Genomic DNA, 25,564 nt, shown 5'->3' on the forward strand with positions numbered 1-25,564 from the left:
CAAAGGTTTTGGTGTTACATCACTAACATACTTGAAGCAAAAGCAACTTCCCATATCCTCCTCCTTAGAATTTTGATACGCTTCCCTGATAAAAGGCCAATTGAAGTTGATATATTAACATTAATATTTTGATAAAATTCGCTTATATTGCCAATAAGCCAACATTTTAGCAAAATCTTCCTTTGAAGTACATATGTCTTTGCATGATATATATATATACACACACACACACATGATAATGTTTTGCTTTTAATAATTCTCACAATATTTTATCCTATAAGCTCTTCAAACTCATAATTTACATGTCATAATTTTAATATATATATTCATTTAATTGAGCTCAAATTTTATTATATATTTAAACCTTCCAGTAAAATTTTGTCATATCATATCATATGCAAGCACAATTATAATAAATATATGTTAATAACCATCATAATTAGTTACACCTATTATAATTCTTTCTTATTGAATTAAAATATTAAAGATTCTACAATGGGATTATATTTTCTCATTCTTAATAATATGCACACCTACTTTCAAGTTAATTGGATATCATGTACTATCTGATTCATAAATTCATGCTTTATGTATAACTCTAAAGTATTAAAAAAAATAAAAAATAAAAATAAAAAACTTAAAATCTAAATAATTTATAGATATTTTTGGATTATATGTTCTCATTATTCTTAATATGCACACCAAATCTTGTGTTACTTTGAATGTCATGTACTTGTTGATCCATAAACTCATGCTTTATGTATAAAATTTAATTATTTAGTGTATTAAAAGGGGCAATTAAGGTGCAATGCCAATGAGCTCAAACGATTTAAAGCAAGGTGCAACATGCAAATTTCATATCACTATTTATTTTTTAATTACAAAATAGTTTCTAGAAGAAAACTACAAATATTAAAGCGAGACAGAACAGTACGTACTATGAAAATATTATATCTCTTATAAAATTAATAATTAAATTATTAATACTGGAAATTGAATTCAACTTGACATAATATATATACGCATACCCTTTATGGCTTCCACGTCTCTTTATGACGTAGTACCGATTGGAAGACAACGGCTGATTAAGAACTGGGATTAAGTTTGCGTAAAAATAAGAGGCATGTTGGTTCTCGCCAACGCCTGATGAATAGCGAAGCTTTAGGTTCTTGTTCTGAGGGAAAGGCAAGTCCTTGATCTCATCACTCTTACACAATCCAAAACAAGTATACTGCTCGGCTTCTTCATCTTCGATGACCAAAATACCAGAATTTGGACCTTCAGGGGGTGGCCATGAGAGTGCCGAAGGATTCTTTTGGAACATAGAGAGAGGCCTTGTCACATACATTTTTTCTTTTCCAAAGATTATTTTCTGCTCTTTGGCTTGTACACCATATGCTATATGAACTTTCATGTATTTATACGTGGAAAAGGAAACAAACAACGTGTCAGACAAGTCATGGATTTTATTGGATCAGACTATTGAGGGAAGAGAGGCGTGCGGAAGAAGATTTCCTTTGAAAATTGAAAGGTATAAGAGAAAATCACGCCCCGGGTAGCCGCCATTATTTATTATTTTTTGAGAAACAAGTTTGAGCTATGACTATTAAGTTATAAAAATTGGATCATGACCAAACCAAACAAGCTGTCCTCAACCTCCTCACCTCAACTCTACAACTTTAGCCGTTTTTGACTTAATTTTCTTAATAATATTTCCAATCTTCTTAAAAAAAATTATTATTAATTATTGGGAAGAGTTCAAAAACCAAAGTTGACACGCTAAATTCTGTACTCCAAATTGCCACGTCGCAGAATATGTAACAGCAAGGAATTGGAAGTTGCCTTGCAAATTCTGGGGGAATTGCTTCTGGCTTAAATTTAAGTTGTATTATAATAATAATAATAATAATAATAATAATAATATTTCAAGCAATGGGGTTCTCCAATTGGTGGTTGCCACGTGGACAAGTCACATTTCATTTTCCTGGAATTCAAAACTGGCTGTTTAAATTCGAAAGTGTGTTTTGACTTTTTGCAATGTTGCAACATGTTTCTAATGTTGAAAAATGGTCCGCTCATTCCTATTTTGGCCTATACTTCTTTTATTAGCAAAAATACAAAAGTAACAAAACTGTTGTTTTAACTTTTACTCTTTTTTATTTTAATTCTCTAACTTTCAGTTTTGTCAATTCAATCCTGTAACTTTCAATTTTTATCAATGCAAAATTATGTTAAACTCTAGTTATGGGCTGCTATTAATGTTACTGAAACAACACCCTTTTTCCTTTATTTTTTAATTTCAGAATTAAAAAAAAAAAAAAAAAAAAAAACAAACAAACAAACAAACAAAACATTGAAGTGGAACGACATCCCCTAAATCAAAACAGAGGAATCACTCACACCTAAATCCTATTCGTCAGTACTCACCCAACAAAATTAAAATTCAAAAAAAAAAAAAATGCACTCATCATTTATTAATTAACTCTCTGTATTACTAGCTTCCCGTTTGTTTCCCAAGAAAATCAAAAAAGAGAAAAAAAAATTATGAATAGATTGCTTTTAGCTTAGATAGTCCGTACAAAAACAAAGTAAATACTATCTAATCCATGGTCCACGAATTCTTTCAATGCTAGAGAGAGAAAGATATAGAGAGAGAGAGAGAGAGAGAGAGAGATGACCTTCGCAAGAATTGGATGCTGACGTGGCAGAGGCAGCTCTAGCACCATTCGCCGGCGTCTCATTGTCCTTCTTAGCCAAACTATTTTCCTTCTCTCTTTTTTGGTTTTCAAGAAATGACCGGAAAAAATATTATCAACGATTCATTTCTAAAAGCTGAAATCAAAAGCTCAGCTGAAAACAAAAAGCATCAGATTAGCTCCATCCAAAACCAAAGCAAAAACCAATTTCTTCTTTTTTCTATTACAGTGAAAATGGAGGCTATAGGTTGCCGGAAAAGGAGAGCTGACATCGTTTCCCTTAAATGTTTTTTTTATTATGGAATCCTACATTGATAAAAATTGAAAATTAGAGGACTGAATTGACAAAACTGAAAATTAGAGGAATGAAATGAAAAAGAATGAAATTTAGAGGGAAGTTTTGCATTTTCATCACTTTTAATTTCTAAAATGAAAACGCATTCCATTTTTATTCTTACCGTCATCTTACCAACAAAATGATTTACGTGGCAAACGGACTACACTACTAGCACACTAAATGTTGATGCTGCCATTTAAGAAAATTGTATTTAGCATTTTAAAAATGTCATGTCAGTATTTTAATTAAATAAAAAGCTAAAAAAAATTATAAACTATTTTTAAGGAAAATAAATAAATAAGTAATTTTTTTTTTAGTTTTTTTTTCTTTTCATTATCTTGTTGGAAGAACATGTTCTTCATGTTCTTCCTCAAATAACATGTTTGGCAACCACAAAATTAAAAAATAAATATATTTTTTTCTTTTCTTGCATTTCTTAGCAATCAAACATCAAACCTCATTGAGACCAAAACACAGCATCACCCAACACCAACACATCTCAAATCCAAAACACCAAAACCCATTGAGAGCAAAACCCAGCAATCACTGATTGAGAGAGACCTACTGATTTGAGAGAGAGACCAGTTTGATAGAGGAGGAGCTTGAGACAGTTGGGTCTGATTTTGAGCGAAATAGAGAGATAGAGAGAGTGGGCCAGTCAGAGAAAGAAAGAAAGCACTATTACAAATCTCAAATCCTAATGTTTTTCTTTGTAGAACTAATGGTTTCTCCCAATGGCTCTATTTGACTTTCATTTTCCATGTGTTCCTATCTTTACTAATTTCTTCACAGCCTTATCTTAGCCTAAAGTGTTGCCTCAAATTCTAGTCAACTTCCTTGAATTGGCTAAAAGATCAAAGAGTTTTTTTATTGGATGGTGGGTATTAGGAGGAAGATACATGAGAACCCAAAACTTGGGTTTGGGGAATTTGAGACCAATAAGATTATTAGAGCTGAGCTTGACTAGATGGGCATCCCTTACAAATACCCAGTTGATGAAACTGGTGTTGGTGGATACATAGGGACCGGTTCACCTACTTTTGTTGCAATTTGAGTGGATATTGGATGCTCTTGCTATGCAGGTTTGCTTCAATTCTAGGATTTTTTAGCTTAGCTTCTTGTGTTTGCTTTTTTTCTTTTTTTTTTTTAATGGAACTATTATGTGAAAGATTATGGGGAATCGATTTGAGATGGAAGTTTTGGGGTTGAAGTTTTTCTTTTGAGTTTGTGAATGTGTGAGAAAATGCTTAATAAAATGTTATTTTTGTTTAATAACATTAACAATATGAGTCATATAAGAGGAAAGAACAAAAAGAATGTTCTTCCAAAACAAAATAATAATGAAAGGAATAAAAATTAATTTAATTATCTTTTTTTTTTAAGTTAGAAATTCAAAAAAAATAAAAAATTAAAAAAAAGTTTGTGATTTTTTATTTATTTAAATGCTGACATAACATTTTTAAAATGCTAAATACAATTTTATTATTATTTTAATGGCCATGTCAGCATTTAGTGTGGCAATAGTGCACTCTGTCTGCCACGTAAGCAATTTTCATTAGTGAGATAATGATAAGGGCCAAAACATAACGTATTTTTCATTTTAGGAATAAAAAGCGGTAAAATAGAAAAGTAGGGACCAATGAAAATGAGTCCAAAATCTAGGGATCAAAAATTCATTTACGCCTTTTTTTAAATATCAATCTCAGCTATTGAGAGCAATTGCACAATATGCAATACCTTGATCTCAATCCTTTTTGACTTATAAGGCTTTGGAAATTTGAGATTTTCAAGAATCTATATGCTTATTGGATAATTGAGAGTAGTTTGAGTCTTATTGCTTGTCATGTTGCTTTTTTTTTTCTTTTTTTTTTTAATATATATTTAAGTACAAGAACATCTGGTGGTTGGATAAGGTATTAAGAGGATTAGAGCATCTCCAACAGCCTCTTCAAATTTTTGCCAATTTTTGCTTGTTTGGAGAGTGAATAGTTCTTGCCTACTTACTTTTTCAAATACACTTTCCAACAAGCTCTCTATCTTTTTCTCCATCTCATTTAAATATTATTTCTTCATTCATTCTTTATTCTTTTTTTTAATCATCATTTATTCTTCCTATATTCATTCCCAACAATTATATTTTTCAATGAAAAATGTTATATCTACAATATTTTTCGCAATACTTTCACAAGAATCACATCAAAATCTTATGTGGAAAGTTATTACTAGTTCTAATTTGAACCCACCATTGAAATTACTTTTTTACTCACCAATATTAGCTAATAACAATCTATTACTTAAAACTTATTGTGAAAATATTGTAGTAGCATTTCTTAATTATCATTTCTTATTTTTTATATTATTTTCCAAACTTAATTACATCCATATGTTTCTTTTTTTCTTTTTCTTTTTTTCTCTTGGTTTTTTCTCCACCACACACCTATCCCACTCTCATCTCTATCTACCCTTCTTTTTCTTTTTCTAGTACATTTCGGATCACACTTTCACTTTCTCCAGCTCTCTCATTCTTTCTCTAGCTCTCCTTTTTCTTTTTCTTTTTTTTTTTTTTTTTTTTTTTTTTTTACTTTTTCTATTTCTACTTGATTCTAGTACACTCTCTACAATGATAAGAAATAGAGAAATTAAGAACAAGCAATTGCTCGCTCCACCATTGATTAAAGGACACAGGCAGGCGTTGTCTCTTTTTTGCTCCACTATGGGTCAGATGGCTTTTGTCTTTCTTTTTTTTTTTTTTTTTTTTTTTTTTTTTTTTGCTTTTATTGTTATGATTTGATTAATTTTAAGATTGTTTTTTTGATTTTGTATTTTGATTATGCTTGAGTTTAGAGATGTTTAAAAGAAATGATTGTTGCGTTTGTAGCTGTTGTGAATGTTTAATTAAGATTGAGTTTAGAGATGTTTGAGAGAAAAGATCAAGAATAGTTATGTTGTTACTGTTGTGATTATTGAGTGAAAATTAAATATTTTAATCGGTTGTGATTATTGAGATTGAATTAATTTTTTTGCTCATGAACAGGTCTCTCTCTTTTCTCTTTTTTCTTTTTTTTTTCTTTTTTTTTTTTCTAATTTCATTTGGATTATGAGAAAAATTATTTTCGTGTTTGGATTGTATTTTGCATTTTGTAGCCATTGAGATAAAGAAGAGAGACGGAGTGAAGAAGAAAGAGAAAGGAAGGAAAGAGAAAAAAAATATTTTTTTAATTCAACCGGTATTATTTTAAGGAGAAATATTCTTTGCATAAGCTACAGTGATTGCTACAGTGCTCTCCAGGCCTGGAGAGCTACTGTAGCAAATCTAAAAAAAAAAAAAAAATTAGAGATAGAGAGGCTATTGGAGGTCTTTTTTGGTGTGAACAGTGGCTTTTCTCTCCAAAATTTATAGATAGCTAGCCCTGCTGGAGATGCTCTTAGCATTGATGACCCTAAAAAGTTAAATTGCTATTCTTAGCACCACAAGCAATAAAATCATGCTACATCAATGGTGCCATAGTTAAAAATTTTAACAACCTTGCTACAATAAACTACTGTCATTGGCAATCTACTTTAGCAACAAAGGCAAAAAAAAAAAAAAAAGTTTATTCTTCTCTCTCTTTTCTCTCATTAAAAAAATATATTTTCTCACCTTCTTTCTCTCTCTCTCTACCTCTTTGGTCTTCTCTCTTTTTTCAGTTTAGGTTCGTGGGCGTAAGAACAAGCCTTTATCTGAACATCATCAATAAGCAACCTATCATAGGGGAAGAGACAAGTTACACCTTACTTCTTAGGCAACAATGTACATGGCATAGCAAGGTGCCTCCACATGATGATGGCATGAGGAACGAGAGTGCTTGGGCAACATTAGGCTAATCACTTGGCTTCATATTTTCTCAACACACTCATGGCTCCTCATGCCTGACCAGTGATGCTCTTAAGGGCTCTTTGAGGGGGACCTGCCAAGTTTCTCTACTCGAGTTGGATCGATGAGTAGTGATAAGGGGCACAATGTGGAGGCACCTTGCTCCACATGATGCCCCAAGGCCATGGCAAAGGAGAGCCATGGTGGGCAAAGATGGTTATGATGATGGGTAGCAGCAGGTGGTGCTAACCCTATGTGATAGTGCATGACATTGGTGGCTTGGTTGTTGGTTCCCTGTATGTGTGGGCTTGGTGGCTTGAGTGCAAGGCAAGGCTGGGATGCTGTGATGATTAAATGCTGTGTGCAAGGCATTGGGTTGATTGGGGCTGGTTGAATGCATGGACAAGTGCTAGTGGGCCAATGGTAGTTATTTGTGTGCTGTATGTGGGCATGCTGTGTGGGCTATAGTGCTGATGAGAGGCCTTGAGCATTGATCAAGCCTCTCCAAAACATGTGGGAACATGTTGAGTAGGCTGCTGGATGATAGGCAGAGGCCCTATAGTCTACTGAGACATAGGTTGTGCATGTGAAGTATGTGCAGTGGCAGTTATCAAGCAGTTACCAAGCAATCCCTAGATTTGCTGATGTTCAGACCTGCTGTGTAAAGGATGAAAACGTGGAGAACAGGCCAAGATAGCATTAGTTGAAGGTGTCTTAAGTCAGAACACAAGTGGCAAATTTTCCTAGACCCAGGCTGTTACTAGGTAGTAACTGCCATAGTAGTTAATTCTGTGTATTTAACCCTCAGGTTGTTGGGGGTGTCAACAGCGTAGTGTATTTGGCCTTGAGAACATTTTGTGTAATTCTCTAGGGCTTGTAAAAGGGTTTCATTTATACTTGAGATTAAGTAATAAAGGTTGGGGGTAGGTTCCTTGTAAATATTGTGTGTGCTATGTGTTTAAAACGTCCCTATATAATCTGTTCTAAGTGTTATTACAGTGAGTGTGTGGTGTTGGCTAAGACTAAGTCAATGACTTAGGGCCATCACAGGTAGAAAATTTGAGTGAAAAATTGACCCTGTGACAATGGTATCAGAGCTAGGCTGCAATGTCTTTTGACACCAAGGCGAGGGTGACTGTCTTGGAAAACATACTTGGAGTTCTTGTAGAGGGAGAACAACTTTCTGTGTGTGACAGATTGGATGCACTATATGCAGAAACCTCTATGATACGAAATCAGATTGCTGATCAGAGGGATGTTGTGTTAATTCGTGTTGAAGAGTTGGCTGCTACACTAGATGCCCAGGGCAGTGTAGCAAGAGAGACCCAAAGCCAACTTGAGACAGAAATTGCCTTGTTAAAAAGGGAAATGTGTGGCCTGCCTAGGAAGGGGCAAGTGGCCACTAAAGTGAAGGTGCCTAAACCAAAACCCTTTAATGGTGCTAGAAGTGCCAAGGATTTGGAGAATTTCTTTTGGGACATGGACAAGTACTTCAAGGTTGCAAGGGTGTCGGATCAAGAGATGGTAACCATTACTAGCCTGTATCTTTCAAGGGATGCCAAGTTATGGTGGAGAACCCATGTGGAAGATGATGCAGATGCTGGTAAAGGAAAGATTGACTCATGGGAAGCCTTAAAGAAAGAGTTAAAGGACTAGTTCTTGCCTACCAACACTGCATGGGTTGCATGAGACTCCTTGAAGAAATTGAAACAGACTAGTACAGTGAGAATATGTCAAGACGTTCAGTTCTTTGATGCTGGATATCAAGAACATGTCAGAGGAAGACAAACTATTCAATTTCATGTCTGGCTTACAACCTTGGGCACAGTTGGAGTTAAAGAGGCAGGCAATGCATGATCTGCCCTCTGCTATGTCTGCTGCAGATGCCTTAGTGGACTACAAGTTCAATAAGCCCAGTGGGGATGATGAAAAATGTAAGCCCAAGGACAAAGACAAAGACAAGCAGAAGAAAGATGGCAAGAAGAACAAGAATAAGCAGAAGAAAAATTGGGGTAATAAGAGCAAAGGAGAGAGTTCTACCTCTCAATAAAGCAAAGAACAGCCCAAGTTGAATGCAGGCTGCTTCATATGCAACGGCCCTCATCAAGCAAGAGACTGCCTTAAATGTGAGAAGCTTAATGTGATGGTTGCTCAAGATGAAAGGAGACAATCCAATAAAGAAGTTTCCAGCAAGGTGAACCCCTTACAATTGCTGAATGCCCTTAGTGCAAGAGGAAATTCTAAGGAGCCGTCCTATGTGTAGGTAGATATGAATGCGAATAAGGCTGAAGCAATGCTTGATACTGGTGCTACTCACAATTTTGTTGATGAAGCAATGGTCTAACGGCTTGGTCTGAAAGTAAGCAAGTGTCCAAGTAAGATTAAGGCAGTAAACTCTGAAGCAAAACCGGTTTCTAAAATTGCTTTTGGTGTGAAGTTTAAGATTGGCTAATGGATAGGAAAGGTGAATTTCCTTATTATGAAGTTGGATGATTTTGATGTAATTCTAGGTGATGAGTTCTTTGTAGTTGCCAAGGCTGCCTTGCTGCAATTCATCGGTGTGATGTTGATTTTCGATGAGAAGCAGTGATGTTATGTTCTTGCTAGGCATGTGACAAGAAATAGCGAGACTAGCAAGGGGAAAGGGCCATTGGTGTTAGCCATGCAAGTTAAGCATGGGCTAAAGAAGGGGGAGGTGACTTAGTTGGCTACAATGATTGAAGTCAAGCATGACAAGTTTGTTGAAGTTCCAGATTCTATTGCTCGACTGTTGGAGGAATTTGTTGATGTGATGCCTCCAAAATTGCCTAAGACCCTTCTACCAAGGCGTGTTGCTGATCACAAGATTGAGTTTGTTCCTGGTGCGAAGTCTCATTCGAAGGCTCTATACAGAATGTACCCTATGGAGTTGGCTGAAATTAGGAAGCAATTGACTGAATTGCTTGATGTAGGCTACATTCAGCCCTCCAAAACCCTTTACGGTGCCCCCTGTTCTGTTCCAAAAGAAGCAAGATGGATCACTGCATATGCGTGTGGATTATAGAGCCTTGAACAAAGTAACGGTCAAGAACAAGTATCTAGTTCCTTTGATTCAAGACCTGTTTGACAGATTGTGCAAAGTCACTTACTTCACCAAGCTAGACTTGAGATCAGGGTATTGGCAAGTGAAAATTGCTAAAGGGGATGAACCAAAGACAACTTGTATAACTTGGTATGGTTCTCCTTCCGTCAGGATGTTAATTGTTTTATGGTGGGCAAGGGCCATAGGTTCCGAGTCTATACATACAACCTGATTCAAGAGATGTTGTAGGGGGACGTCAATGACACAAGTGGTAGCATTGTATTTGTCAATGACACAGGTGCTCTTCTGACGACACATGAAGCAGTAGCATTAATGAAAAAATTTCTCAATTTGCTAAGGAAAGTATTTTCTTTGTAGGCCAAATACCTTTTTGTCCATATATTTGGCATTGTTTTCAATTTGGTCCTTAAGTTTTTTAAGCTTTCATTTTGGCTATTATCGTCATCACTTTGACGGAAAATACATACATAGCTAATAGGCTACACTAGTACGTAGTTTAAAAATAGTAGTTTTAGTAAGTAAAACAATGATAGGGTGCAAAATAACAAAAAGTTTAAAAGCGTAGGAACTAAAATAAAAGTTGAGCAAAGGTGTTTTTGCATGTAATACAGCCTAGTTGTATATTAAATATTAAATATTTTTTTTTTTTTTTTTTGAGAATTAGTTGTATATTAAAATGAGAACACTAGTTTAAACCGATGGTTAGGATGATTAGCATAACCTTACAGCTATACTCATGCATGTAAACAGCGAAAGAATGACAAAATTTTTTTTTTTTGGGTACGTATTTGTATAAATCATTCCTAACAAAATGATATTTTTAGCACATTTTCCACCTGTTTTTTTTTTTAACACATGTTTCAATAAAAAATTTATATGAATATATCTAAAAGCAATGGGAAAAAAAGAATTTGATGGTTAAACAACAAACAATAAATCAAATAATGTAAAAGAGAAGTAAGCAAAATATGTATACAATTCAGTATCATACACACACACAATAGGTATACAAATCAGTATCGTACAGACACAAAATTCAGTATCACACACTGACGTAATAGGTTGAAATTTTCTAGGAAAAAAAAAATTTCAGTATCACACACGCACAAAAATTAAATGAATTTTACAATATTTAATAAGATATGAAGAATCATTCCCATTTGCTTTGAATCTTGTTAATGTGGTTGAATTCATAAGTTAATACCCGGCTTCCGTCCATTCGCTTTAGCACAAATCTCTCTGCCAAAATATAACAACCAAATTTCTCCCACCTACCCATCCCTCCAAATTCCTCTACTCTTTTCAAGCTCACTAGTCTATCATTCCCCCCAACCCATCCAACTCTTTCCTGCTCCCACTTCATTCTCTCAAAAACTTCCAAGCTCAATCCCACACTTCTTTCTTGTCCCTCTATACTACAACCCTTGAACCACATTATTCCATTGACCACTTCTACATCCAAAACTTCCCTCCCAGCAACTGAAACCACTTCTCTTGGAAGAACAACATCCACCTCAACAACATTGCCTTGGCTCCCATTATTTTCACGAGCAAATATTTGTTCCCACTTTCGCTCAAGCGTCAGCTCGTAATACATTGATGTACTCATTTGGTCTTTCAATGTTCCTTCCTTAATAAACATAAAAGGAGAATACCACTTTCCCACAACCACTGGTTGAGAACTCGTACATGATAGGGGGAAGTTGAATTCTGGAAGGCGAGCACGGAGGGCACTATCTAGGCCTAGTGCATTATCTAATCGAAAATTGCTAGGAGTTGAGGTATGCACTCCCCACCCTTTTCTTCCAAGGAACTTTGGAGGAAACCCGTCCGGTGTTATAGGTTTGGCAACAAAACCACCCCCTTGACATCCTCTTTCGATCCGATGAATCTCAAATTGCTGGTGTATGTCGTTGGGATCCAAAGGTTTTGGTGTTACATCACTAACATACTTGAAGCAAAAGCAACTTCCCATATCCTCCTCCTTAGAATTTTGATACGCTTCCCTGATAAAAGGCCAATTGAAGTTGATAAATTAACATTAATATTTTGATAAAATTCGCTTATATTGCCAATAAGCCAACACTTTAGCAAATTCTTCCTTTGAAGTACATATGTCTTTGCATGATATATATATATATACACACACACATGATAATGTTTGGCTTTTAATTCTCACAATATTTTGTCCTATAAGCTCTTCATACTCATAATTTTACATATCATAATTTTAATATATATATATATATATATATTCATTTAATTGAGCTCAAATTTTATTATATATTTAAACCTTTTCATATCATATCATATGCAAGCACAATCATAATAAATATATATTAATAACTATCATAATTAGTTACGCCTACTATAATTCTTTCTTATTAAATTAAAATTTTAAAGATACTACCACGGGATTCTATTTTCTCATTCTTAATAATATGCACACCTACTTTCATGTTAATTAAATATCATCTATTATCTGATCCATAAATTCATGTTTTATGTATAATTCTAAAATATGAAAAACTTAAAATCTAAATAATTTATAGATATTTTTGGATTATATGTTCTCATTATTATTATTAATATGCACACCAAATCCTGTGTTAATTTGAATGTCCTGTACAAGTTGATCCATAAGCTCATGCTTTATGTATAAAATTTAATTATTCAGTGTATTAAAAGGGACAATTAAGGTGCTAATGAGCTCAAACTATTTAAAGCAAGGTGCAACATGCAAATTTCATATCACTGTTTATTTTTTAATTACAAAATAGTTTCTAGAAGAAAACTACAAATATTAAAGCGAGACAGAACAATACTACGAAAACATTATATCTGTTCTAAAATTAATAATTAAATTATTAATACTGGAAATTGAATTCAACTTGATATAATATATATATATATATATACGCATACCCTTTATGGCTTCCGCGTCTCTTTATGACATAGTACCGATTGGAAGACAACGGCTGATTAAGAACTGGGATTAAGTTTGCGTAAAAATAAGAAACATCTGTGTTGTCGCCACTGCCTGATGAATAGTGAAGCTTTAGGTTCTTATTTTGAGGGAAAGGCAAGTCCTTGAGCTCATGACTCTTACACAATCCAAAACAAGTATACTGCTCGGCTTCTTCATCTTTGATGACCAAAATACCAGAATTTGGACCTTCAGGGGGTGGCCATGAGAGTGCCGAAGGATTCTTTTGGAACATAGAAAGAGGCCTTGTCACATACATTTTTTTTTTCCAAAGATATTTTCTGCTCTTTGACTTTTACACCATTTGCTATATGAACTTTCACGTATTTATACGGGAAAAGTAAACAACGTGTCAGACAAGTCATGGATATCATTGGATCAGACTATTAACGGAAGAGAGGCGTGCGGAAGAAGATTTCCTTTGAAAATTGAAATGTATGAGAGAAAATCACGCCACGGGTAGCAGCCATAATTTTTTTTTTTTTTGGAGAAACAGTAGCAACATAATTAAGCAAACTGTCTGATTTGATGTGTGGGCTCCACCATTTTGACAAAATGCAAAATTTAAATTTTGAGATAAGGTTACTGATCTTCTTCTTAAGAAAAATGATTATTATTATGAAGAGTTCAAAAACCAAAGTTGACACGAAACTCTGTACTCCAGATTGCCACGTCGCAGAATATGTAATAGCAAGGAGTTCGAAGTTGCCTTGCAAATTTTTGGGGAATTGCGAAAATCTTCCGGCTTAAATTTAAGTTGTATAATAATAATAATAATAATATCCATAATAATATTTCAAGCAATGGGATTCTCCAATTGGTGGTTGCCACGTGGACAAGTCACATTTTTCATTTTCTGGGAATTCAAAACTGGCTGTTTGAATGTGAAAGTGTGTTTTGACTGTTTGCAATGTTGCAACATGTTCTTGCAATGTTGAAAAATGGTCCCTTCATTTTGTGAGAAATTATAAAGTTCTCTTGTAGATAAATGATGTAGTCCATCATTCTACTAAAAAATTTCACTTGTTTAAAATTGTTAAATCAATAATTAATTTTTGTTTAAAAAATTTTTCTAACTAACAATTTTAAACAGGTGGAAGTTTTTTTGTAGAATGGCAGACCACATCATTTGTCTACCATGTGAATCTTATAATTTCTCTCATTTTGGCTCATTTCTATTTTGGCCCATACTTTTTTATTAGCAAAAATGCAAAATTAGCCCTTTAACTTTCACTCTTTTTCATTTCAGTTTTCTAACTTTTAGTTTGGCAATTCAGTCCTCTAACTTTCAATTTTTTTCGATGCAGGATTCCGTTAAACCCCAGTTATGGGCTGCCGTTAATGTCACTGAAATGAAGCCTTTTTTTCTTTTTTTTTTTAATTCTGAAATTATTTAAATAAAAAAAATAAATAAAAAAAAAAAAAAAAAAAAACATTGAAGGGGAACGACGTCCCTTGAAATCAAAACTGAGGAATCACTCCACACTCAAATTCCATTGTTAGTACCGACCCAACTTAATTTTAAAAATAATAATAAATAATAAAAAATAAAAATTGAAAGGGAACGACGTCCCCTGAAATCAAAACTAAGGAATCACTCCACACCCAAATCCCATTTGTCAGTACCCACCCAACTTAATTTCAAAATTAAAATAAATAAATAAATAAAACATTGAAGGGGAATGACGTCCCCTGAAATCAAAATTGAGGAATCACTCCACACCCAAATCCCATTCGTTAGTACCCACCCAACAAAATTAAAATTCAAAAAAAAAAAAAAAACCTTGCACTCATCATTTATTAATTAACTCTCTGTATTACTAGCTTCCCGTTTGTTTCCCGAGAAAATCAAAAAAGAGAAAAAAAATTTATGAATAGACTGTTTTTAGCATAGATAGTCCATACAAAAACAAACTAAATACTATATAATCCACGGTCCACCAATTCTTTCAATGCTAGAGAGAAAGATAGAGAGAGAGAGAGAGAGAGAGAGAGAGAGAGAGAGATGACCTTCGTAGGATTGGATGCTAACATGGCGAAGGCAGCTCCGGCACCATTCGCTAGCGTCTTCATTGTCTTTCTCCGCCAAACTATTTTCCTTCTCTCTTTTTTGGTTTTCAAGAAATGACCAGAAAAAATATTATCAACGATTCATTTCTAAAAGCTGAAATCAAAAGCTCAGCTGAAAACAAAAAGCATCAGATCAGCTCCATCCAAAACCAAAGTAGAAACCAATTTCTTCTTTTTTCTATTATAGTGAAAATGGAGGCTATAGGTCGCCGGAAAAGGAGAGCCGACATCGTTCCCCTTAAATGTCTTTTTTATTATGAAATCCTACATTGACAAAAATTGAAATGTTGAGGACTAAATTGATAAAACTAAAAGTTAGATGACTGAAATGAAAAAGAGTAAAAGTTAGAGGGTCAGTTTTGCATTTTTACCGATTTTAATTTCTAAAATGAAAAATGCGTTCCATTTTTGTTCTTACCGTCATCTTACCAACAGAAATTATTTACGTGGCAGACGGACTACACTACTAGCACACTAAATGTTGATGCGGCCATTAAAATAATATTAAGAAAATTGTATTTAGCATTTTAAAAATTTCATGTCAGTATTTTAATTAAAAAAAAAAAGCTAAAAAACAAATTCTAAACTATTTTTTAAGAAAAACAAATAAATAAGTAAAACTTTTGGTTTTTTTTTTTCTTTTCATTATCTTGTTGGAAGAACATTTTCTTCATGTTCTTCCTCAAATAACATGTTTGGCAATCACAAAATTAAAAAATTAATATTTTTGTTTCTTTTCTTACATTTCTAAGCAACCAAACATCAAACCTCATTGAGACCAAAACCCAACCATCACCCAAACACCAAAACATCTCAAATCCAAAACACCAAAACCCATTGAGAGCAAAACCCAGCAATCACTGATTGAGAGAGACCTACCGATTTGAGAGAGAGAGACCAGTCTGAGAGAGGAGGAGCTTGAGATAGTTGGGTTTGATTTTGAGCAAAATAGAGAGATAGAGAGAGTGGGTCAAGATCTTATTACTTAAGGGAAAAAAAATCCCAGAGTAAGGCATAAGCCTCTCAAAACACATGCCAGTAAAATTATAAAACAACAACAAATTGATCACCGAATGAGAGAATCATAGATAATAAAATCTTGCTCTAGCTTAGCTCCATATTTGGTAAGCCTACTAGCACATTGTTGGCTTCTCTATAGCAATAATTGGTTTGCACCTTGGAAATTGACTCACCAAACTTTTGTAATCCCAATAAGAGAGGAATGTGCAATATTCAAATGAGCTTGACTCGACACCCACTCCACAACAATTTTTGCATCCAACTCTATCTCTACTAATTGAATCCCAAGAGATGAACATATTATGAGCCCATCTTGAAGTCCTCATAGCTTGGCCTTAACACTAGTGGCAACGCTAATAGCTTTGCAAAACATGCAACCCCAGTACCATTATGATCTTTGATTATACCACCACTGCCAATAGTTCTTCAAGCCACCAAATCCATGCCTTCTCTCTTCTCTGTCACTCTATCTTCTTCTTCTCAATTCCTCTCTTCAACCCACAGCCACCATGGCACCACCACCACAACCACCAAACCAATTTCAGCAACCCACCACAAACCCACACCAACACTGATGAACCCACCAAGAACCCACATCATTGACAACTAGCAACGCACACCACAAACCCAACAACCCACCCATGACTCCTATGCCATGTGCATTTTTGCCTAAGAAGCAGGTGTACTTGTCCCTTCCCCAATGATAGGCTACTCATTGATGATGTTCAAATAAAGGCTTGTTCTTACGCCCACGAACCCAAACCGAAAAAAGAGAGAAGACCAAAGAGGTAGAGAGAGAGAAAGAAGGTGAGAAATATATATTTTTGGGGTAATTATACATAACCCACCTGTGGTTTGGGCGAAAATCACTTTGCCTACCCATGGTTTGAAAAGTATCACTTAACCCACTTGTGGTATGTTCGTTTGTTTTCCATAACCCACTTTGTTAAAAATTAGGGGTAAATAGATATTTTTGCTCAAATTTTATGTCTCTCTCCTCCTAAAACAAAAAATAGAGCAAAAATGCAAGAGAAACAAGATCAAAAAGTGGTATTTGTCTCGCTCTCAGTCAGTCAACATTTGAACATGAAGAACATACCAAAAAATAAAAAAGCCTAAGCCCCATTGCCTCCCTCAACCCTTTGACTAACTCCATAACAAACAGAAAAAGGTTTGACTCCAATGTCTTTGCCTGATTTTGAAACAGATACAATAAGAAATGAGAACATAGTAAACAATAACTGAACTGAACTGAACAACATCAAAAGAGAATAAAACACTAACAAACTAGAAAGAAATGATGTTTACTTCATTTTCTAAGCAACTGCAAGCAGCCTCAAGGCATGCTTCCAATGCAACAAACTCAAATGGAAGAACTTTCATTCCATCTTGATTGTCAAGGCCTTGTTTCCCCTCTGCCTTGCCATCCTCATCTCCGATCCTGAAACTGTGGAAACCCTTGAGAAAAATTTACAAGACTATTGGCTCTTGATTGTGGCTCTCCCAAGTCATACAAATTTGACCAGTTTGAATCATCACCATTGCCCTCCTATACACAAACATACACACTTAAAACAAATTGATAAATACAAGGAAAACAATGGCACTACAACCAAAAAAACTAATAATTTTTTTTTAAACGTACTCTTTGGATTCCAAAAAAGTTTAATTGGATTGGAAATAATATTCTTATAATTCAACAAATTGCGGTTCATTATTGAAACAAAACAACAAAAAATGAAAAAACCCATTACTCAAAAATCAAAACATTGAAAAAAGAGAGAGAAAATTGATGAAACCTGAGCAGTGGTGGCATGGTGATGACGCAAAATCCTTCTTTGAAATTCTTCAACAAAAGGGGTGACAGATGGGTCATGAGAATTAAGCAAGAGAACCTCTTGGGCTGTGATGATAGCCTTGATGTGCTCTAGATTGATCACAATTGCTCACTCTCATCCCAACACGGTTGATGGGTACGAGAGAAGCGGGTCCAAGATTGAAGGTCACGGGTGGGCAAACCCATTCATCTCATGATAGCATGTTTACCAATCTCAATCACCTCCACTTGTCCCGTGGAGTCCCTCAAAATATATAATTAGCCAATTATATATTTTTTGTTTTTTCTTATTGTATCTGTTTCAAAATCTGGCAAAGACATTGGAGTTAACCCTTTTCTGTTTGTGATGGAGTTAGCCAAAGGATTGAGGGAGGCAATGGGGCTTAGGCTTTTTTATTTTTTTGGGTATGTTCTTCATGTTCAAAATTTGTGTGAAGGGAGAGAGAGACAAATTTCACTTTTTGATTTTGTTTCTCTTGCATTTTTGCTCTATTTTTTGTTTTGAGAGGAGAGAGACATAAAATTTGAGCAAAAATACCTATTTACCCTGATTTTAACAGAGGTGGGTTACGGAAAACAAATTGAACATATCACAGGTGGGTTAAGTAATATTTTTCAAACCACGGGTAGGTAAAGTGATTTTCACCCAAACCACATGTGAGTTATGTGTAATTACCCCTATTTTTTTAATGAAAGAAAAGAGAGAGAAGAACAAACTCTTTTTTTTTTTGGCCTGTGTTGCTATAGTAGACTGCCAATGACAATAGTTTATTGTAGCAAGGTTGTTAAAATTTTAACTATGGCACCATTGATGTAGCATGATTTTGTTGTTTGTGGTGCTAAGAATAGCAATTTAACTTTTTAGCACCATCAATGCTAATGCTCTTAATACCTTATCCAACCACCAGATGTTCTTGTACTTAAATAGATATTTAAAAAAAAAAAAAAAAAAAAAAAGCAACATGACAAGCAATAAGACTCAAACTACTCTCAATTATACAATAAGTTGAAAATCTCAAATTTCCAAAGCCTTATAAGTCAAAAAGGATTGAGATCAAGGTATTGCATATTGTGTGATTGCTCTCAATAGCTGAGATTGATATTAAAAAAAAGGCGTAAATGAATTTTTGATCCCTAGATTTTGGACTAATTTTCATTTTGATCCCTATTTTTCTATTTTACCACTTTTAATTCCTAAAATGAAAAATACGTTATGTTTTGGCCTTACCGTCATCTCACTAATGGAAATTGTTTACATGGCAGATAGAGTGCACTGTTACCACACTATATGCTAACATGGCCATTAAAATAAAATAAAAAATTGTATTTAGCATTTTAAAAATGTTATGTCAATATTTAAATAAAAAAAAATCACATAAAATTTTTTAATTTTTTTTGAATTTCTAACTTTAAAAAAAAGATAATTAAATTAATTTTTATTCATTTCATTATTATTTTGTTTTGGAAGAACATTTTTTTGTTCTTTCCTATTATATGACTCATATTGTTAATGTTATTAAACAAAAATAACATTTTATTAAGCATTTTCTCACACAATCACAAACTCAAAAGAAAAACTTCAACCCCAAAACTTCCATCTCAAACTGATTCCCCACAATCTTTCACATAATAGTTCCATTAAAAAAAAAAAAAATCAAACACAAGAAGCTAAGCTAAAAAATCCCAGAATTGAAGCAAACCTACATAGCAAGAGCATCCAATATCCACTCAAATTGCAACAAAAGGAGGTGAACTAGTCCCTATGTATCCACCAACACTAGTTTAAGCAACTGGGTATTTGTAAGGGATGCCCATCTAGTCAAGCTCAGCTCTAATAATCTTACTGGTCTCAAATTCCCCAAACCTAAGTTTTGGGTTCTCATGTATCTTCCTCCTAATACCAACATCCAATATAAACTCTTTAATCTTTTAGCCAATTCAAGGAAGTTGACTGGAATTTGAGGCAACACTTTAGGCTAAGATAGGGCTGTGAAGAAATTAGTAGATACAAGAATGCATGGAAAATGAAAGTCAAATAAAGCCATTGGGAGAAACCATTAGTTTGCAAAGAAAAACATTTAGGATTTGAGATTTATAATAGTACTTTATTTCTTTCTTTGACAAACACGATGGTGAGGGATTTTTTTTTTTTTTTGGGTGATATTTTCTAGCTCTTTCTTACGGTGATGCTTAAACAGATCGGTGTTTGCTCTGATACCAAATATGACGCAAGACAACCAGAACAAAACTGAAATAATGGAAAAATAAAAGATATGACCTAGGAGTCAGCACCTAATAGCCTTGCTTGGAATCGGCACCAAGCGGGGAAACCACTAAGAGTCACACCTAGGATAGACCTGGAGTCAGCACCAGACCAAAGAAAGACCAAACGGCCATTGTTTTCATTCATCAAAATATCAACTATCTCCTCAAGGAGTACAATAGGTTGCTTTTAAAGGATTACTAAACCCTAGTTCTAATTGGCTAGGAAACCCTAATTGCCTTATTATGAAAATAACCTTACTTTCAAATTAAAATATTAATAGCCTAATAAACTACTAGGACTTAAAATATAAAAATACAATTGACTTGCAAACATAAATAATACTAAATAAAAATCTTCTTGTGTCTCCTACATCACAATGAACCCATCAAATCCCTTTTCACTTCTCCAGAATTCAAAAACACAACTTGGTCTTTCCCTTTTGCTTCTTCCAATTCAGTCACTTGTAACAGTAAGTTTGAATCTTTGTTTTTTTTATTGGTTTGATAATAAAGTTGTTGACTTGAATTATGACTCTGCAATTGCATGCTCAACCCCATTGAAATTGAAATTTGTAAATGTTAAATTTATTGGTTTTTATTTTTTATTTTTTTTTATTTTATAATGGATTGGACTCAAAGAGGAATTCAAGTGGTAGTATACTGATAAATTCAAAATTCGAACCAAATTCGGAAAAAACCTTAGTAGTAGTATACAAATACACAAACACAAACTGCCTATATAATGATTACTACCTATATAATGATTACAAATTTAGTTTTACATTTCACCAACTAAACAAACACAAACTACCTATATAATGATTACAAATTTAGTTTTGCATTTCACCAACTAAACAATGAACATGGCTTCCTCTTCTTTTACTCCTTCTTCTACGTACGTTGACATTTTAAAATTGTGTTTCTACGATTACCTGGTTCAAAAAACATTTTTTACTGCTGAAGAAAAGGGGAGTCTACTGCTCTTACTCGGATTTAGTGTTTGAGATTTTGAGCCGGTCAACTTTAATTTAGTATTTGAGATTTGAGATTTTGAGCCGTATGTAGTGTTTGAGATTTTGAGCCGGTCAACTTTAATTTAGTATTTGAGATTTGAGATTTTGAGCCGTATGTAGTGTTTGAGATTTTGAGCCGGTCAACTTTAATTTAGTATTTGAGATTTGAGATTTTGAGCCGTATGTAGTGTTTGAGATTTTGAGCCGGTCAACTTTAAAAGATATTGGGGGGTTCCAGGCTAAAGCCTGGAACTTGCTAACTTATGATACGAGTTTCAAGCAAGAAAATTCTAAAAAAACGAAAACGATTTCTGGATTTTTCATTCGGGGTTATGCAAGAAAACCCGTTTCCGAGTTTGTTTCCATCAATGCTTTGGATTGTGACTCTAAACTCTCTCTTAACTTCTTGCCCGGTCCTGTACAAATCGAAGCCTCCACTAAACAAGGTATTCTGTTGTGCGTGAAGAGTTCTGAAACAAGAATTTTGGGAGTACCTGAGTATTTTGTTTGTAAGCCCAGCACAAAACAATGGCAGCAGATACCGAATCCTAAAACATGGTCAAAGGATGTGCGATGGTGGTGCTTAGATCAAATCCATTGCCCTATAAAATTGTTCGGTTTTCAGAACCCAAGTTCTCAGGCATCAGTGACAACTCATGCTATTCTCTTTGGTGTGAGACTTTTGACTCGGCAACATGGGCATGGAAAAAATTAGAAGATAGGGTAAGGTTTCCCGAGTACGAGTTCTGGAGACTTGAGCCTGCTGTGTCTGTTTGTGGTTCATTTTATTGGCTTATGACTAACAACCAGATATTCACGTTTCATGAAGATACGGAAAGTTGGACCATATTTGATATCCCTAAAAGTTTGTGCAAGATAAATTATTTTAGTTACATGAAACTTGTAGAGTACCAAGGGAACCTTTGGGACGGTTTGTAAGGATATTGATTTTATACAACTTTGGGTGATGGAGACAAAAACAATAAAATGGATTGAGAGAAAAACAGTGAGCTGAGTGGTGGAATGGAGTGCTTGTCCCACAGCCTTCTACAGTACTGACATTGCAGTCAGGAAGGGCTGTTACAGTGTAATATTCTGCAACTTTAAACGGTGCAGTTCGAACGTGTTCAACATGCAGAGCCATCCAATAGAAATCCATCTGTTAGAAGTTTTTCCCTTAATTTTAATCCGACTTAGAACCTGTTATCTATAGTTCTTTGTTGTATTTTCTTGTTTAGTATAATTTTTTCTATTGTTTTTTTTAGGTGAGGGATATTTTTATAAATCTATCGATGTGGTAGTTTAATGTTCTTTGTTTCAGTTTAAATTTGGATTTTAATCGTCATTCATATATGTGGAACTTTTTTTCTTTTTCTTTTTTTCAGGGTGGTTTTGTCACGTTTTCTTATCTGTATCAATCCTTGTTCAAAAAACATTGTTTAAAGGCCTCAATGCTATAGAGCCAATCTACTATCTCAAGGTGGTAGACTCGCCTTGATCAAATCTGTGCAGCCTTGCCTGTAGTTGGATAGTACAACCTAGCAAGTGCTGATATTTACCTAGCCATTTTTGATAAGAGAATTTCCAGGTATACCAGCGGTGTACTTGAGAAGCAGTACATCAATCTCTCAAATTACAATACTCTAACATATCTAATAAATTAGAGATATTTGACTATCAATTAGAGCACCTATCATCCTACTGTAGTCCAGGGGTCTCGAGGCCATTATAGTTTCTGACTTAATCAAATTTTTTATTTGGATTATTCAAAGGATACTGTAAAGGGAGCATAAAGGTACGCTAATAACAACAAATTGAAATGAAAAAGTATAATTTCTTTTTTAGTCACTAATGCACTGTGATATGTACCATCTTGACTTTCAAGACATGAGATTCATAGCTTATAGAGTAGCAAGAAGTCACCCTAAAGAAACTGATGTAATGGCACAATAAATTAGACTTTCAGAATTATGATTCTTGGCGGTACTTGTTCATGTAAATTCTTCTATTCATACAATTTTTGCTGAAAACTTCAAATTAAAAGAAATAAAGACATAGATGCCATTTTCATTTGGTTTGTTGATGGTCATTGTACTCTTAAAATATTCAATCCTGATTAACTTCTGATGTTGCATGTTGTAAATGGCGATAAATTATTTTCTGGCTATGGCCTTTTTCCTTTGTGAAAACATGGATTATTGATCTGTCTTTGGCTCCCGTTTCATTACTAGAGGGATAAACATTTTGCTTCATTATCATAAAAGTATAATTTTTTCGTTTGTGTTTCATCATTCTGGGTTGAATTTGTTGGTCCATGGGTATCCTTTATGTTTTTTCCTCATTGGTTCTTCTAGAAGACATATTCAGGGAGTTCAAGGTTTTCTGCATGGCTTGTAAATGCAAAATTTTCACATCAAAGTAGAATAGCAGATATAAGGTCATCCCTGGAAAATGCCCTTTGGTCTATGAATTAAAATGATACTAATAAAAAAGATATTGTTCCATATATTCAGAGTAATTTCTAACCACTACAAATTTATATAATCATTTAAAGTCTTTGGGATGTCCAATTATGCTGTTACTGTCCAATTTAAGTGTTGATTTTTCATTATTCATTAGTTCTCTTCAATTATCTCTGGGCCTTATCATAGGGAGCATTACTTTCTTGGTGTGGCTTCCTTGATTTGTATGTTAATAATGAGTAACATCAAGCTACAGAGCATGTATCAGCATCGGCATAACAAGTTAAAGACTTACTCATTCTGATGAAGATAGTTTTAATATTTTCTTCATTTTAATGCCATTCTGTCTTTGCTTCTCCTTGTAGATGGTGCTGTGATGCCTTCATGGTTTGACGTTCATGAGCTCCCTATGACAGCTGTAAGTTATGCTTCCCTCTTTCTCTTTTTCGGTTTATATGGTGAGTTACATGCATACACTGTGGGTCTTGAACCTACAAGCTACAACCCCACCTTCCACCATACTCTTACAAGGGAAGGATGTGTTATTTAGCTAGAGCTCATTAGCTTGTTTTTAACTGCTTAAATCTCTATGTGAGTTCAGTTTGCACGATGACATATGTGTATGAAATCAGTAAGTCTAACTATACAAAGAGCTGCGGTACTTGGAATCGTGGATAAAGACAAGTATGCCGGGTTCTTCTTAAAGACTTGGTGGAACAAGTCCTGTTATATGCATTGGTCTTTGGTTTTCTGATTTGTCATAAAAGACTTGGGTGGAACAAGTCCTGTTATATGCATTGGTCTTTGATTTTCTGATTTGTCATACAATTTTTACATAACGAAACTTGAACTTTCAAGTTACTTCACATATTATGATGAACCTATATCTAAAAGCTATTTGAAATTACTTTTAAAATATGCAAAGGTCCTTACTTTAAGCCCACTCATTAAGCTTGGCAAGTATTCATGTACTAATTTTAGAATAACTATGGTGGAGAAAATTATTTTATACTTTAAGAGTCATTTTTCCTCATCTTACATGGATGATAGATCTCATATCAAAAAACCAAATTTGGTAATACTAGGTCCAATCCGTGTTTGGATTTAATCATATTTTTTGCTTGTCCCCTTTTTAGGTCCCCAACAAAAAAAGAAGACCAGATTGGAAAGTGGCCTTATCTTTTGAACACGTATATAAGATATATGCCCTCAAGTTTTTCTACCTAGATGAAATGTCTAGATTTTGTTGAATGGTACCGGGTTTAAAACTGAGCTACTTGCATTCATTAGAGTGAGAGGTAAGTGGTTGAAACTTGAAAGTTCTTTGATTTAATTTAATCACCTTATTTTTAAGTAGCCAATTAAATTATTATAATGTGCTAATAAAAGTATGTTTTCTCTTCATCTTCCTATAGGTATTAGCGAACTTCAATCTGATTTTTTTTTTAAAAAAAGAACCTAAACTTCAACTAATGGTACTCCCCAGGCCTGCTAACAACGAACTCTTAGGCTAGCTAATCAGTTGAGTGTCTTTAGGAGAGAACTATTGAGTGTCTTTTTTGGATTCTCTTTCTAGAGTGGCTCAAAAGTTACAATTATTCAAGCGCTAACTTATATCTGATTTACCTCTAGTTGCGTTTGGTATGGAAATTGGTAGCATTCACACAGCGGCGTGCACTGGCGTGTCACCATCTTGAAGTTGTTAAGACTTGGAAGAGACCACATTTGCAAAGTACCTTTGGAAAGAAAAGAGTTAATGAGTAACTTTATGGATTCTTTCCACGCTGAAGGAATTTTTTCTGCTTAATAAGGGATATAGAGCTACTCTAGCATTTGACCACTTGTGGGACATTTACGTTTTGCTTTTTGCTTAATACAAATTGCACTTGATTATGAATACAAAGTTAAGAGAAAGAAAGCTAGAAAAGGAAAAGCCACTCTCC

The 25,564-nt window shown here is 34.2% G+C and overlaps 1 protein-coding gene and 2 long non-coding RNA genes across 3 annotated transcripts; 2 read left to right on the forward strand and 1 right to left on the reverse strand.

Moving 5' to 3' along the window:
• Window positions 1–5,438: 5,438 nt before the first annotated feature.
• Window positions 5,439–7,825, forward strand: LOC136066843 (uncharacterized). The gene is made up of 2 exons (XR_010628350.1): window positions 5,439–5,750; window positions 6,721–7,825. It is a non-coding gene; the product is annotated as an uncharacterized LOC136066843 (long non-coding RNA).
• A 3,090-nt stretch (window positions 7,826–10,915) lies between these two features.
• Window positions 10,916–13,266, reverse strand: LOC111990649 (uncharacterized). Its single transcript, XM_024022436.2, has 2 exons — window positions 12,894–13,266; window positions 10,916–11,974 (listed from the first exon to the last, which is right to left on the reverse strand). The coding sequence occupies exons 1-2, from the start codon at window positions 13,211–13,213 to the stop codon at window positions 11,119–11,121; spliced, it is 1,176 nt and encodes a 391-aa protein (XP_023878204.1). The 5' UTR covers window positions 13,214–13,266; the 3' UTR covers window positions 10,916–11,118.
• Window positions 13,267–22,332: 9,066 nt separating this feature from the next.
• Window positions 22,333–24,496, forward strand: LOC112007434 (uncharacterized). Its single transcript, XR_010628364.1, has 3 exons — window positions 22,333–22,747; window positions 23,987–24,039; window positions 24,223–24,496. It is a non-coding gene; the product is annotated as an uncharacterized LOC112007434 (long non-coding RNA).
• The last annotated feature ends 1,068 nt before the right edge of the window (window positions 24,497–25,564 follow it).

This window comes from Quercus suber, unplaced genomic scaffold (assembly GCF_002906115.3).
Source record: "Quercus suber isolate HL8 unplaced genomic scaffold, Cork oak 2.0 scaffold_49, whole genome shotgun sequence".
Lineage (NCBI taxonomy): Eukaryota > Viridiplantae > Streptophyta > Magnoliopsida > Fagales > Fagaceae > Quercus > Quercus suber.

Coding starts and splice junctions, on each gene's coding strand:
- LOC111990649 (XM_024022436.2), bottom strand. CDS start 13,213: ATGTATGTGACAAGGCCTCTTTCTATGTTCCAAAAGAATCCTTCGGCA. Junction 11,975..12,893: donor AGACGCGGAAGCCATAAAGG/GTATGCGTATAT, acceptor GCCTTTTATCAG/GGAAGCGTATCAAAATTCTA.